A 12,153-nucleotide genomic window follows, 5' to 3' on the forward strand; every position below is an offset into this window, starting at 1 on the left:
TAGTGGTTTACAGCACAGGCCCTTTGGCTATCGAGTCTATGCCCCAGCTCTCTCTACAGCAATCCGGTCAGTCCCATTCCCCCGCTCTATCCCCATAGTCCTTGTTCAAAAAAGGGCGTAAGGATAAACTCAGCAATTACAGGCAAGTCAGTTTAACTTCAGCGACAAAAAAGCTTCTGGAAAGGATAATCCGGGACAAAATTAACAGTAATTTGGACAAGTGCAGATTAATTAAGGAAACCAGCACACATTTGTTAAAGGCAAATCATGCTAAACTAACTTAGAATCATAGAATGGTTACAGTGCAGAAAGAGGCCATTCGGCCCCTCATGTCCATGCTGATTCTCTTCTAGAGCAACTCACCTGGTCCCACTCCCCTGCATTTTGCCCAAAGCTCGACAAATCTTTTCCCTTCAGATAATTATCCAATGCGCTTTTGAAAGCCATGACTGCATCTGTCTCCACCATATTCTCAGACAGTGCCTTCCATCCTAACCAATCGCCACGTAAAAACATTTTTCCTCATGACACCTCTGGATCTTTTAACAAACCTTTCCACCAATTCTTTCTTATTCTTTCATGGGTGCAGGTGTCACTGTCAAGGCCAGCATTTGTTGCCCATCCCTAATTGCCCTTGAACTGAGTGGCTTTCTGGGCCATTTCAGGGGATAATTAAGAGTCAATCACATTGCTGTGGGTCTGGAGTCACATGTAGGCCAGACCAGGTAAGGACAGCAGATTTCCTTCCCTAAAGGATATTAATGAACCAGATGGGTTTTTACGGCAATCAATGATACTTTCATGACACCATTACTGAGAAGACTAGCTTCCATAGAGTAATATACAGCACAGGAGGCCGCCAATCGGCCCATCGAAACCATGCCAGCTCTCCACTGAGCTATTCAGTCAGTCCCACCAGCACCCCCCACCCCCACCTGCAAGTCTATTTCCTTCAAGTGGCCATTCAATTTCCTTTTGAAGTTTTATTTTTTATTCGTTCGTGGAATGTGGGCATCGTTGGCTAGGCCAGAATTTGTTAGTCAACCAAATTGCCTGAGGGAACAAAAGAACAAAGAACAAAGATAATTACAGCACAGGAACAGGCCCTTCGGCCCTCCAAGCCTGCGCCGATCCAGATCCTGTCTCTAAACATGTCGCCTATTTTCTAAGCTTCTGTATCTCTTTTCTTCCTGCCCATTCATGTATCTGTCCAGATACATCTTAAAAGACTCCATCGTGCCCGCATCTACCACCTCCGCTGGCAATGCGTTCCAGGTGCCCACCACTCTCTGCGTAAAGAACTTTCCACGCATATCCCCCCTAAACTTTTCCCCTTTCACTTTGAACTCGTGTCCTCTAGTAATTGAAACCCCCACTCTGGGAAAAAGCTTCTTGCTATCCACCCTGTCTATACCTCTCATGATTTTGTACACCTCAATCAGGTCCCCCCTCAACCTCCGTCTTTCTAATGAAAATAATCCTAATCTACTCAACCTCTCTTCATAGCTAGCGCCCTCCATACCAGGCAACATCCTGGTGAACCTCCTCTGCACCCTCTCCAAAGCATCCACATCCTTTTGATAATGTGGCGACCAGAACTGTACGCAGTATTCCAAATGTGGCCGAACCAAAGTCCTATACAACTGTAACATGACCTGCCAACCCTTGTACTCAATGCCCCGTCCGATGAAGGAAAGCATGCCGTATGCCTTCTTGACCACTCTATTTACCTGCGTTGCCACCTTCAGGGAACAGTGGACCTGAACACCCAAATCTCTCTGGACATCAGTTTTCCCCAGGACTTTTCCATTTACTGTATAGTTCACTCTTGAATTGGATCTTCCAAAATGCATCACCTCGCATTTGCCCTGATTGAACTCCATCTGCCATTTCTCTGCCCAACTCTCTAATCTATCTATATTCTGCTGTATTCTCTGACAGTCCCCTTCACTATCTGCTACTCCACCAATCTTAGTGTCGTCTGCAAATTTGCTAATCAGTCCACCTATACTTTCCTCCAAATCATTAATGTATATCACAAACAACAGTGGTCCCAGCACGGATCCCTGTGGAACACCACTGGTCACACGTCTCCATTTTGAGAAACTCCCTTCTACTGCTACTCTCTATCTCCTGTTGCCCAGCCAGTTCTTTATCCATCTAGCTAGTACACCTTGGACCCCAAGCGCCTTCACTTTCTCCATCAGCCTGCCATGGGGAACCTTATCAAACGCCTTACTGAAGTCCATGTATATGACATCGACAGCCCTTCCGTCATCAATCAACTTTGTCACTTCCTCAAAGAATTCTATTAAGTTGGTAAGACATGACCTTCCCTGCACAAAACCATGTTGCCTATCACTGATGAGCCCATTTTCTTCCAAATGGGAATAGATCCTATCCCTCAGTATCTTCTCCAGCAGCTTCCCTACCACTGACGTCAGGCTCACCGGTCTATAATTACCTGGATTATCCCTGCTACCCTTCTTAAACAAGGGGACAACATTAGCAATTCTCCAGTCCTCCGGGACCTCACCCGTGTTTAAGGATGCTGCAAAGATATCTGTTAAGGCCCCAGCTATTTCCTCTCTCGCTTCCTTCAGTAACCTGGGATAGATTCCATCCGGACCTGGGGACTTGTCCACCTTAATGCCCTTTAGAATACCCAACACTTCCTCCCTCCTTATGCCGACTTGACCTAGAGTAATCAAACATCTGTTCCTAACCTCAACATCCGTCATGTCCCTCTCCTCGGTGAATACCGATGCAAAGTACTCGTTTAGAATCTCACCTATTTTCTCTGAGTCCAAGCATAACATTCCTCCTTTGTCCTTTAGTGGGCCAATCCTTTCTCTAGATACCCTCTTTCTCCTTATATATGAATAAAAGGCTTTGGGATTTTCCTTAACCCTGTTTGCTAAAGATATTTCATGACCCCTTTTAGCCCTCTTAATTCCTCGTTTCAGATTGGTCCTACATTCCCGATATTCTTTCAAAGCTTCGTCTTTCATCAGCCGCCTAGACCTTATGTATGCTTCCTTTTTCCTCTTAGCTAGTCTCACAATTTCACCTGTCATCCATGGTTCCCTAATCTTGCCATTTCTATCCCTCATTTTCACAGGAACATGTCTCTCCTGCACGCTAATCAACCTCTCTTTAAAAGCCTCCCACATATCACATGTGGATTTACCTTCAAACAGCTGCTCCCAATCTACATTTCCCAGCTCCTGCCGAATTTTGGTATAGTTGGCCTTCCCCCAATTTAGCACTCTTCCTTTTGGACCACTCTCGTCTTTGTCCATGAGTATTTTAAAGCTTACGGAATTGTGATCACTATTCCCAAAGTAGTCCCCTACTGAAACTTCAACAACCTGGCCGGGCTCATTCCCCAACACCAGGTCCAGTATGGCCCCTTCCCAAGTTGGACTATTTACATACTGCTCTAGAAAACCCTCCTGGATGCTCCTTACAAATTCTGCTCCATCTGGACCTCTAACATTAAGCGAATCCCAGTCAATGTTGGGAAAATTAAAATCTCCTATCACCACCACCCTGTTGCTCCTACATCTTTCCATAATCTGTTTACATATTTGTACCTCTATCTCACGCTCGCTGTTGGGAGGCCTGTAGTACAGCCCCAACATTGTTACCGCACCCTTCCTATTTCTGAGTTCTGTCCATATTGCCTCACTGCTCGAGTCCTCCATAGTGCCCTCCTTCAGCACAGCTGTGATATCCTCTTTGACCAGTAATGCAACTCCTCCACCCCTTTTACCTCCCTCTCTATCCCGCCTGAAGCATCGATATCCTGGGATATTTAGTTGCCAATCATGCCCTTCCCTCAACCAAGTCTCAGTAATAGCAATAACATCATACTCCCAGGTACTAATCCAAGCCCTAAGTTCATCTGCCTTACCAACTACACTTCTTGCATTAAAACAAATGCACCTCAGACCACCAGTCCCTTTATATTCATCATCTGCTCCCTGCCTGCTCTTCCCCTTAGTCACACTGACTTCATTATCTAGTTTCTTACAGGCTTTTGTTACTACCTCCTCACTGTCAACTGACCTCAATTGGTTCCCATCCCCCTGCCACATTAGTTTAAACCCTCCCCAACAGCGTTAGCAAAAGCACCTCCAAGGACATTGGTTCCAGTCCGGCCCAGGTGTGGACCGTCCAATTTGTAATAGTCCCACCTCCCCCAGAACCGGTCCCAATGTCCCAAAAATCTGAACCCCTCCTTCCTGCACCATCTCTCAAGCCACGCATTCATCCTGACTATTCTTTCATTTTTACTCTGACTATCACGTGGCACTGGTAGTAATCCTGAGATTACTACCTCTGAGGTCCTACTTTTTAACTTGGCTCCTAACTCCCTAAACTCTGCTTGTAGGACCTCATCCCGTTTTTTACCTATATCATTAGTGCCTATGTGCACAATGACAACTGGCTGTTCACCCTCCCCCTTTAGAATGTTCTGTAGCCGATCTGAGACGTCCCTGACCCGTGCACCTGGGAGGCAACATACCATTCGGGAGCCTCGTTTTCGACCACAGAACCGCCTATCTACTCCCCTTACAATCGAATCCCCTACGACTATAGCCCTTCCACTCTTTTTCCCGCCCTTCTGAGCAGCAGAGCCAGCCACGGTGCCATGGACCTGGCTACTGCTGCCTTCCCCTGGTGAGCCATCTCCCTCAACAGTATCCAAAACGGTATACTTGTTTTGGAGGGAGATGACCGCAGGGGACACCTGCGCTGCCTTCCTGCTCTTTCTCTGCCTTTTGGTCACCCATTCCCTTTCTCCCTCAGCAATCCTAATCTGCGGTGTGACCAATTCACTAAACGTGCTATCCACGACCTCCTCAGCATCGCGCATGCTCCAAAGTGAGTCCATCCGCAGCTCGAGAGCCGTCATGCGGTCTAACAAGAGCTGCAGTTGGACACACTTCCTGCACGTGAAGGAGTCAGGGACATCAGCCGTGTCCCTGAGCTCCCACATTGAGCAAGAGGAGCATGACACGGGTCTGAGATCTCCTGCCATTTTTAATCTTAAGTTTAAACTTAGTTAAATGAAAAAGGAACGAAAAGTTTTTACCAATCACAAGAAAACCAGAGAAATCGAAAAAGCCTTACCTGAATAAACACCCCACCGAGTCCTTTTTTTTTGGTTAGAGGAGGAGAGCGGGTGGGAGACACTACAAGTGTGGTGTCTCGGGTTCAGAAACCGCCCAAATATATAGTGTTTTACTTACCCAGCAGCCCCCTGGCCTCCGCCGAAAAACAAAAGGAAATTAAATTTACTTTCAAACTGACTTTCCCAGCTGCTCACTCGCTCACGCGCTGCTCCCGAAAAAGCTGCTGCACTGAAAGGAAGATGATGGTGAGCTGCCTTCTTGACCCTCTGCAGTCCTTGAGGTGTAGGTACACCAACAGTGCTGTTCGGAAGGGAGTTTCGGAATTTTGACCCAGCAACAGTGAATGCACGGCAACATAATTCCAAGTCAGGATGGTGTGTGGCTTGGAGGGGAACTTGCAAATGGTGATGTTCCCATGCATCTGCTGTCCTTGTCCTTCTAGTTGGTAGAGGTCGGGAGTTTGGAAGGTGCTGACGAAGGAGGTGTGCTGACTGCTGCCATGCATCTTGTTGATGGTACACACTGCTGCTACTTGCCCTGGGAGTTCACAGCATCGATTCCAGACCCCATGAAATCTCACGGCATCAAGTCAAACATGGGCAAGGAAACCTCTTGCTGATTACCACCTACCGCCACCCCCCACTCCACCCTCAGCTGATGAATCAGTACTTCTCCATGATGCCCACTGCTCTTAGGAAACACTGAGGGTGGCAAAGGTGCAGAATGTACTCTGGGTGGGGGACGTCAATGTCCATCAGCAAGAGTGGCTCGGTAGCACCACTACAGACCAAGCCAGCCGAGTCCTAAAGGACATAGCTGCTAGACTGGGTCTGCGGCAGATGGTGAGGGAACCAACAAGAGGGAAAAACATGTTTGAACTCGTCCTCACCAATCTGCCTCTCGCAGATGCATCTGTCCATCACAGTATTAGAGTGACCATCGCACAGTTCTTGTGGAGACGAAGTCCCATCTTCACATTGAGGGTACCCACCATCGTGTTGTGCAGCACTACCACCGTGCTAAATGGGATAAATTCAGAACCGATCTTGCAGCTCAAGACTGGGCATCCATGAGGCGCTGTGGGCCATCAGCAGCAGCAGAATTCTACTCAACCACAACCTGTAACCTCATGGCCCAGCATATCCCCCACTCTACCATTACCATCAAGCTGAAGGGTCAACCCTGGTTCAATGAAAAGTGCAGAAGGGCATGCCAGGAGCAGCACCAGGCAGACCTAAATAATGAGGTGTCAGCCTGGTGAAGCTACAAAACAGGACTACTTGCTTGCCAAACAGCGGAATCAGCATGCTAACGACGGGGCTAAGCAATCCCACAACCAGCGGATCACATCTAAGCTGTGCAGTTGTGCCACATCCAATCATGAGTGGTGGTGGACAATTCAACAACTGATAGGAGGAAGAGGCTCCACAAATATCCTCACCCTCAATAATGGGGAGACCAACACATCTGCGCAAAAGGCAAGGCTGAAGCATTTGTGTCAATCTTCAGTCACAACTGCCGAGTGGATGATCCATCTCAGCCTCCTCCCGAGGACCCCAGCATCACAGATGCCAGTCTTCAGCCAATTCGATCCACTCCGCATGATATCAAAAAACAACTGATGGCATCAGAAACTGCAAAGGCAAAAGGCCCTGACAATATTCCAGCAATAGTAATTAAGACCTGTGCTCCAGAACTTGCCGCGCCCGTAGCCAAGCTGCTGCATCCAGTACAGCTGCAACACTAGCATCTACCCGGCAATGTGGAAAATTGCCCAGGTATGTCCTGCACGCAAAAAGCAGGAAAAATCCAACCCGGCCAATTACCGCATCATCAGTCTACTCTCAATCATCAGTAAAGTGATGGAAGGTGTCGTTGACAGTGCGATCAAGTGGCACTTGCTCAGTAATAATGTGCTCAGTTTGGGTTCTGTTAGGGCCACTCAGCTCCTGACCTCATTACAGCCTTGGTTCAAACATGGACAAAAGAGCTGAACTCAAGAGGTGAGGTGAGAGTGACTGCCCTTGACATCAAGGCAGCATTTGACCAAGTAGGCATCAACAAGCCCCAGCAAAACTGGAATCAATGGGAACCAGGGGAAAAACTCTCCGCTGGTTGGAGTCATACCTAGCACAAAGGAAGATGGCTGTGGCTGTTGCAGATCAATCATCTCAGCTCCAGGACATCACTGCAGGAGTTCCTCAGGGTAGTGAGGCCCAACCATCTTCAGCTGTGTCATCAAATGACCTTTCTTCAATCATAAGGTCAGAAGCAGGGATCTTTGCTGATGATTGCACAATGTTCAACACCATTCGCGACTCCTCAGATACTGAAGCAGTCCGTAGAATCATAGAAAGTTTCAGGCAGAGAAAGAAGCCACTTGGCTCATCGTGTCTGTCCCAGCCAAAAAATGATCCACCTATTATAATCCCACCTTCCAGCATTTGGTCCGCAGCTCTGCAGCTGACAGCACTTGAGGTGTATTTTCAGACTCCTTTTAAATGAGTTGAGGGTCTCTGCCTCAACTACCCTTTCAGGCAGTGAGCTCATACCATCGCCACCCTCTGGGTGAAAAGGTTTTTCCTCATCTCGCTGCTAATTTTTCTACCAAACACTTTAAATCTATGCCCCCTCGTCACTGACCTCTCCGCTAAAGTGAATAGACCCTTCACCTCCACACTATCCAGGCCCCTCAAAATGTTGTACATTTCAATCATATTAGATTAGATTAGAGATACAGCACTGAAACAGGCCCTTCGGCCCACCGAGTCTGTGCCGACCATCAACCACCCATTTATACTAATCCTATATTCCTACCAAACATCCCCACCTGTCCCTATATTTCCCTACCACCTACCTATACTAATGACAATTTATAATGGCCAATTTACCTACCAACCTGCAAGTCTTTTGGCTTGTGGGAGGAAACCGGAGCACCCGGAGAAAACCCACGCAGACACAGGGAGAACTTGCAAACTCCACACAGGCAGTACCCAGAATCGAACCCGGGTCCCTGCAGCTGTGAGGCTGCAGTGCTAACCACTGCGCCACTGTGCCGCCCTTATCTCCCCTCAGCCTTCTCTGTTCCAAGGAGAACAACCCCAGCCAATACAATCTCTCCTCATTCTCTACCCCAGAGGGTTGTGGTTGCTCCATCGTTGAATATATTTAAGGCTGGGATAGACAGATTTTTGGTCTCGCAGGCATCCAAGGGATATGGGGAGTGGGCAGGAAAGTGGAATTGAAGCCCAAGATCAGCCATGATGGTATTGAATGGCCGAAAGGCGCAATGGGCCACATGGTCTACTCCTGCTCCTATTTCTTGTGTTCTTGTGGTTATCTCATTACAGAAAGGATGTAATTGCACTCAAGAGGTTACAGAGGAGATTTACGAGGATGTTGCCAGGACTGGAAAAATGCAGCTTTGAGGAAAGATTGGATAGACTGGGGTTGTTCTCCTTGGAACAGAGAAGGCTGTGGGGAGATCTGATTGAAATGTACAAAATTGTGAGAAGTCTGGATAGAGTGGATGAGAAAGGTCTATTTACCTTAGCAGAGGTGTCAGTGACGAGGGGGACTAGATTTCAAGTAATTGGTAGAAAGATTAGAGGGGAGATTTTTTCACTGCCTGAAAGGGTAGTAGAGGCAGAAACCCTCAACTCATTTAAAAGGTGTCAGGATATGCACCTCAAGTGCCGTAACCTGCAGGACTACAGACCAAATGCTGGAGGGTGGGATTAGACTGGGTGGCTTGTTTTTCAGCTGGCAAGTGGCCTCCTTCTGTGCCTTAAACGTTCTATGATTCCAGTTGGGGCCTAACCAGAGTTTTATAAAGGTTCAGCATAAGTACCCTGCTTTTATACTTAATGCTTCTATTTATTAAGCCCAAGATCCCAAATGCTTTGCTAACCACGCTCTCAATATGTCTAGTATCACATCCTTTTAGAGGGAGCTTTAGTTTAGTTTAGTTTAGTTTAGAGATACAGCACTGAAACAGGCCCGTCGGCCCACCGAGTCTGTGCCGACCATCAACCACCCATTTATACTAATCCTACACTAATTCCATATTCCTACCACATCCCCACCTGTCCCTATATTTCCCTACCACCTACCTATACTGGGAGCAATTTATAATGACCAATTTACCTATCAACCTGCAAGTCTTTGGCATGTGGGAGGAAACCGGAGCACCCGGTGAAAACCCACGCAGACACAGGGAGAACTTGCAAACTCCACACAGGCAGTACCCAGAATTGAACCCAGGTCGCTGGAGCTGTGAGGCTGCGGTGCTAACCACTGCGCCATCCTGTATACTCTGTATCTAACCTTGTGCTGTACCTGTACTGGGAGTGTTTCATCGGGACAGTGTCGAGGGAGATTTACTCTGTATCTAACCCGCTTTACCGATCACTAACGTCAGTTGCAGCAACTCACCAAAGCCAGAGAATCCCATCACAGCCCCGATATCGGGATCTGTCATTTTGATCTCAGCTGAAAACTAAAAAAACATTGAATCAAGAAAAGCTGCTACTTTCCAGAACTGCCCCTCACTCTCCCTCCCTGTCACATTCCCCCCCACCATCTCCAACCTGACTCCTTCCTCTCCCCTTTACCCACTCCCAGGCCTGACAAGGACACAGTGAGCGGTGCCCAGCCCGGCCATGGATGGCTACATGGCCCTGTACCCCCACCCCCCATCTCACTCCCTGGTCCTCGTTTTACCTCCTTCCCTCCCTCTCCCTCTGATAGGCTCCTCTTTGTCTCTCTGTTTCTCTCCACGTCCCTCCTCTCTCTCCCCACTTGACCCCCAACACCCTCCCTCCCCCTCCATGCTCCCTCCCTCCTTCCTTCTCTCCACCCCCACCCACTCTGCCTCCCCAGCCTCTCCCCACCTCCTTCAGCCCCCCACCCCCACCATGCTCTCCACGTCCCTCCCCCGCCCTCCAATCCTTCCCATTCCTTACCCTCCCTCACTCTCCCCCTCTCCATCCCGCAACCCTCCCTCTCCCCTTCATCCTACTCTCTCCCTCTTCCCTACACCTCCCAGCCCTCTCCCTCTTCCATCTCCTTCTCTACCTTTTTCTCTTCCGAATTTTGATATTTTACAGCAGCCCAAACTAGGCCCGAGAAGAAGATCGGTGACTGGACTCACCGAATTGACTTCGGAGGACCGGACTCGCAGCGCCCCCTCCGCCCTGGAGGACCAGACTCCCAGTGCCCTCTCTGGCCGGGAGGACCGGACTCCCAGCGCCCCCTCCGGCCTGGAGGACCAGACTCCCAGTGCCCTCTCTGGCCGGGAGGACCGGACTCCCAGCGCCCCCTCCGGCCTGGAGGACCAGACTCCCAGCGCCCCCTCTGGCCGGGAGGACCGGACTCGCAGCGCCCCCTCCGACCTGGAGGACCAGACTCCCAGCGCCCCCTCTGGCCGGGGGGACCGGACTCGCAGCGCCCCCTCCGGCCTGGAGGACCAGACTCCCAGTGCCCTCTCTGGCCGGGAGGACCGGACTCCCAGCGCCCCCTCCGGCCTGGAGGACCAGACTCCCAGCGCCCCCTCTGGCCGGGAGGACCGGACTCGCAGCGCCCCCTCCGGCCTGGAGGACCAGACTCCCAGCGCCCCCTCTGGACGGGAGGACCGGACTCCCAGCGCCCCCTCCGGCCTGGAGGACCGGACTCCCAGCGCCCCCTCCGGCCGGGAGGACCGGCCTCCCAGCGCCCCCACCGGCCGGGAGGACCTGACTCCCAGCGCCCCCTCCGGCCGGGAGGACCGGCCTCCCAGCGCCCCCTCCGGCCGGGAGGACCGGACTCCCAGCGCCCCCTCCGGCCGGGAGGACCGGCCTCCCAGCGCCCCCTCCGGCCGGGAGGACCGGACTCCCAGCGCCCCCTCCGGCCGGGAGGACCGGCCTCCCAGCGCCCCATCCGGCCGGGAGGACCGGACTCCCAGCGCCCCCTCTGGCCGGGAGGACCGGCCTCCCAGCGCCGCCTCCGGCCGGGAGGACCAGACTCAGAATCACAGAATTATTACAGTGCAAAAGGCGATTCTCCAAAAAAGCAATTCACTCATGGAATCATAGAAAGTTTAAGGCACTGAAAGAGGCCACTTGGCCCATCGTGTCTGTGCTGGCCAAAAAACGATCCACTTATTCTAATCCCACCTTCCAGCATTTGGTCCGTAGCCCTACAGGTTACGGCACTTCATGTGCATATCCAGACTCCTTTTGAATGAGTTGAGGGTTTCAGCCTCAAATACCCTTTCAGGCAGAGTGTTATAGACCACCACCATCCTCTGGGTGAAAACGTTTTTCCTCATCTCCGGTTTCCTCCCACAAGCCAAAAGACTTGCAGGTTGATAGGTAAATTGGTCATTATAAATTGCCCCTAGTATAGGTAGGTGGTAGGGAAATATAGGGACAGGTGGGGATGTGGTAGGAATATGGGATTAGTGTAGGATTAGTATAAATGGGTGGTTGATGATCGGCACAGACTCGGTGGGCCGAAGGGCCTGTTTCAGTGCTGTATCTCTGATCTGATCTGATCTAATGTTTCTACCAATCACTTTAAATCTATGTCCCTTCGTCACCTTGTTAAAATCCACGGAGACCACATCAAGTGCAATACCCTAATCTATCTTCCTTTTACTTCTCTGGAGGAGGTGGGACCAGTACAAACTGGACCGGTTACACCTGGGCAGGACCAGGACTGATGTCCTAGGGGAGTATTTGCTAGAGTGGTTGGGGAGGGTTTAAACTAAAATGGCAGTGGGATGGGAACCTTTGCAAGGTGTCAGAGGAGGGGGGAATCAAAGACAAGAACAAAAGATAGTAAGGGAAGTAAGAAAAGTGATAGGCAGAGAAATCAAGGGCCAGAATCAAACAGAGCAACACTGAAAAATAGTGGGAAGGGGACAAGTAATGTTAAAAAGACAAGCCTTAAGGCTTTGTGCCTTAATGCCCGGAGCATTCGCAATAAAGTGGATGAATTAATTGTGCAAATAGATGTAACCTGGTATGATATA

General features: G+C 50.0%; 1 protein-coding gene across 3 annotated transcripts in view; it reads right to left on the minus strand.

Annotated features, from left to right (window-relative positions):
* LOC137368861 (WD repeat-containing protein 70) overlaps positions 1–10,484 on the minus strand; it is a 189,478-nt gene extending 178,994 nt beyond the window's left edge. The window contains exons 1-2 of one of the 3 annotated variants that reach the window (XM_068029068.1): positions 10,294–10,484; positions 9,576–9,639 (exon numbers count right to left, since the gene is read on the minus strand). In XM_068029068.1, coding sequence (XP_067885169.1) covers positions 9,576–9,621 — 46 coding nt within the window. In that variant the 5' untranslated portion in view covers positions 9,622–9,639; positions 10,294–10,484. Of the gene's footprint in view, positions 1–7,268; positions 7,529–9,575; positions 9,640–10,217 lie in introns of those variants that run through there. The other 2 variants (XM_068029067.1, XM_068029069.1) reach the window with 2 other exon arrangements.
* Positions 10,485–12,153: the final 1,669 nt, after the last annotated feature.

This window comes from Heterodontus francisci, chromosome 4 (assembly GCF_036365525.1).
Source record: "Heterodontus francisci isolate sHetFra1 chromosome 4, sHetFra1.hap1, whole genome shotgun sequence".
Classification (NCBI taxonomy): Eukaryota; Metazoa; Chordata; class Chondrichthyes; order Heterodontiformes; family Heterodontidae; genus Heterodontus; species Heterodontus francisci.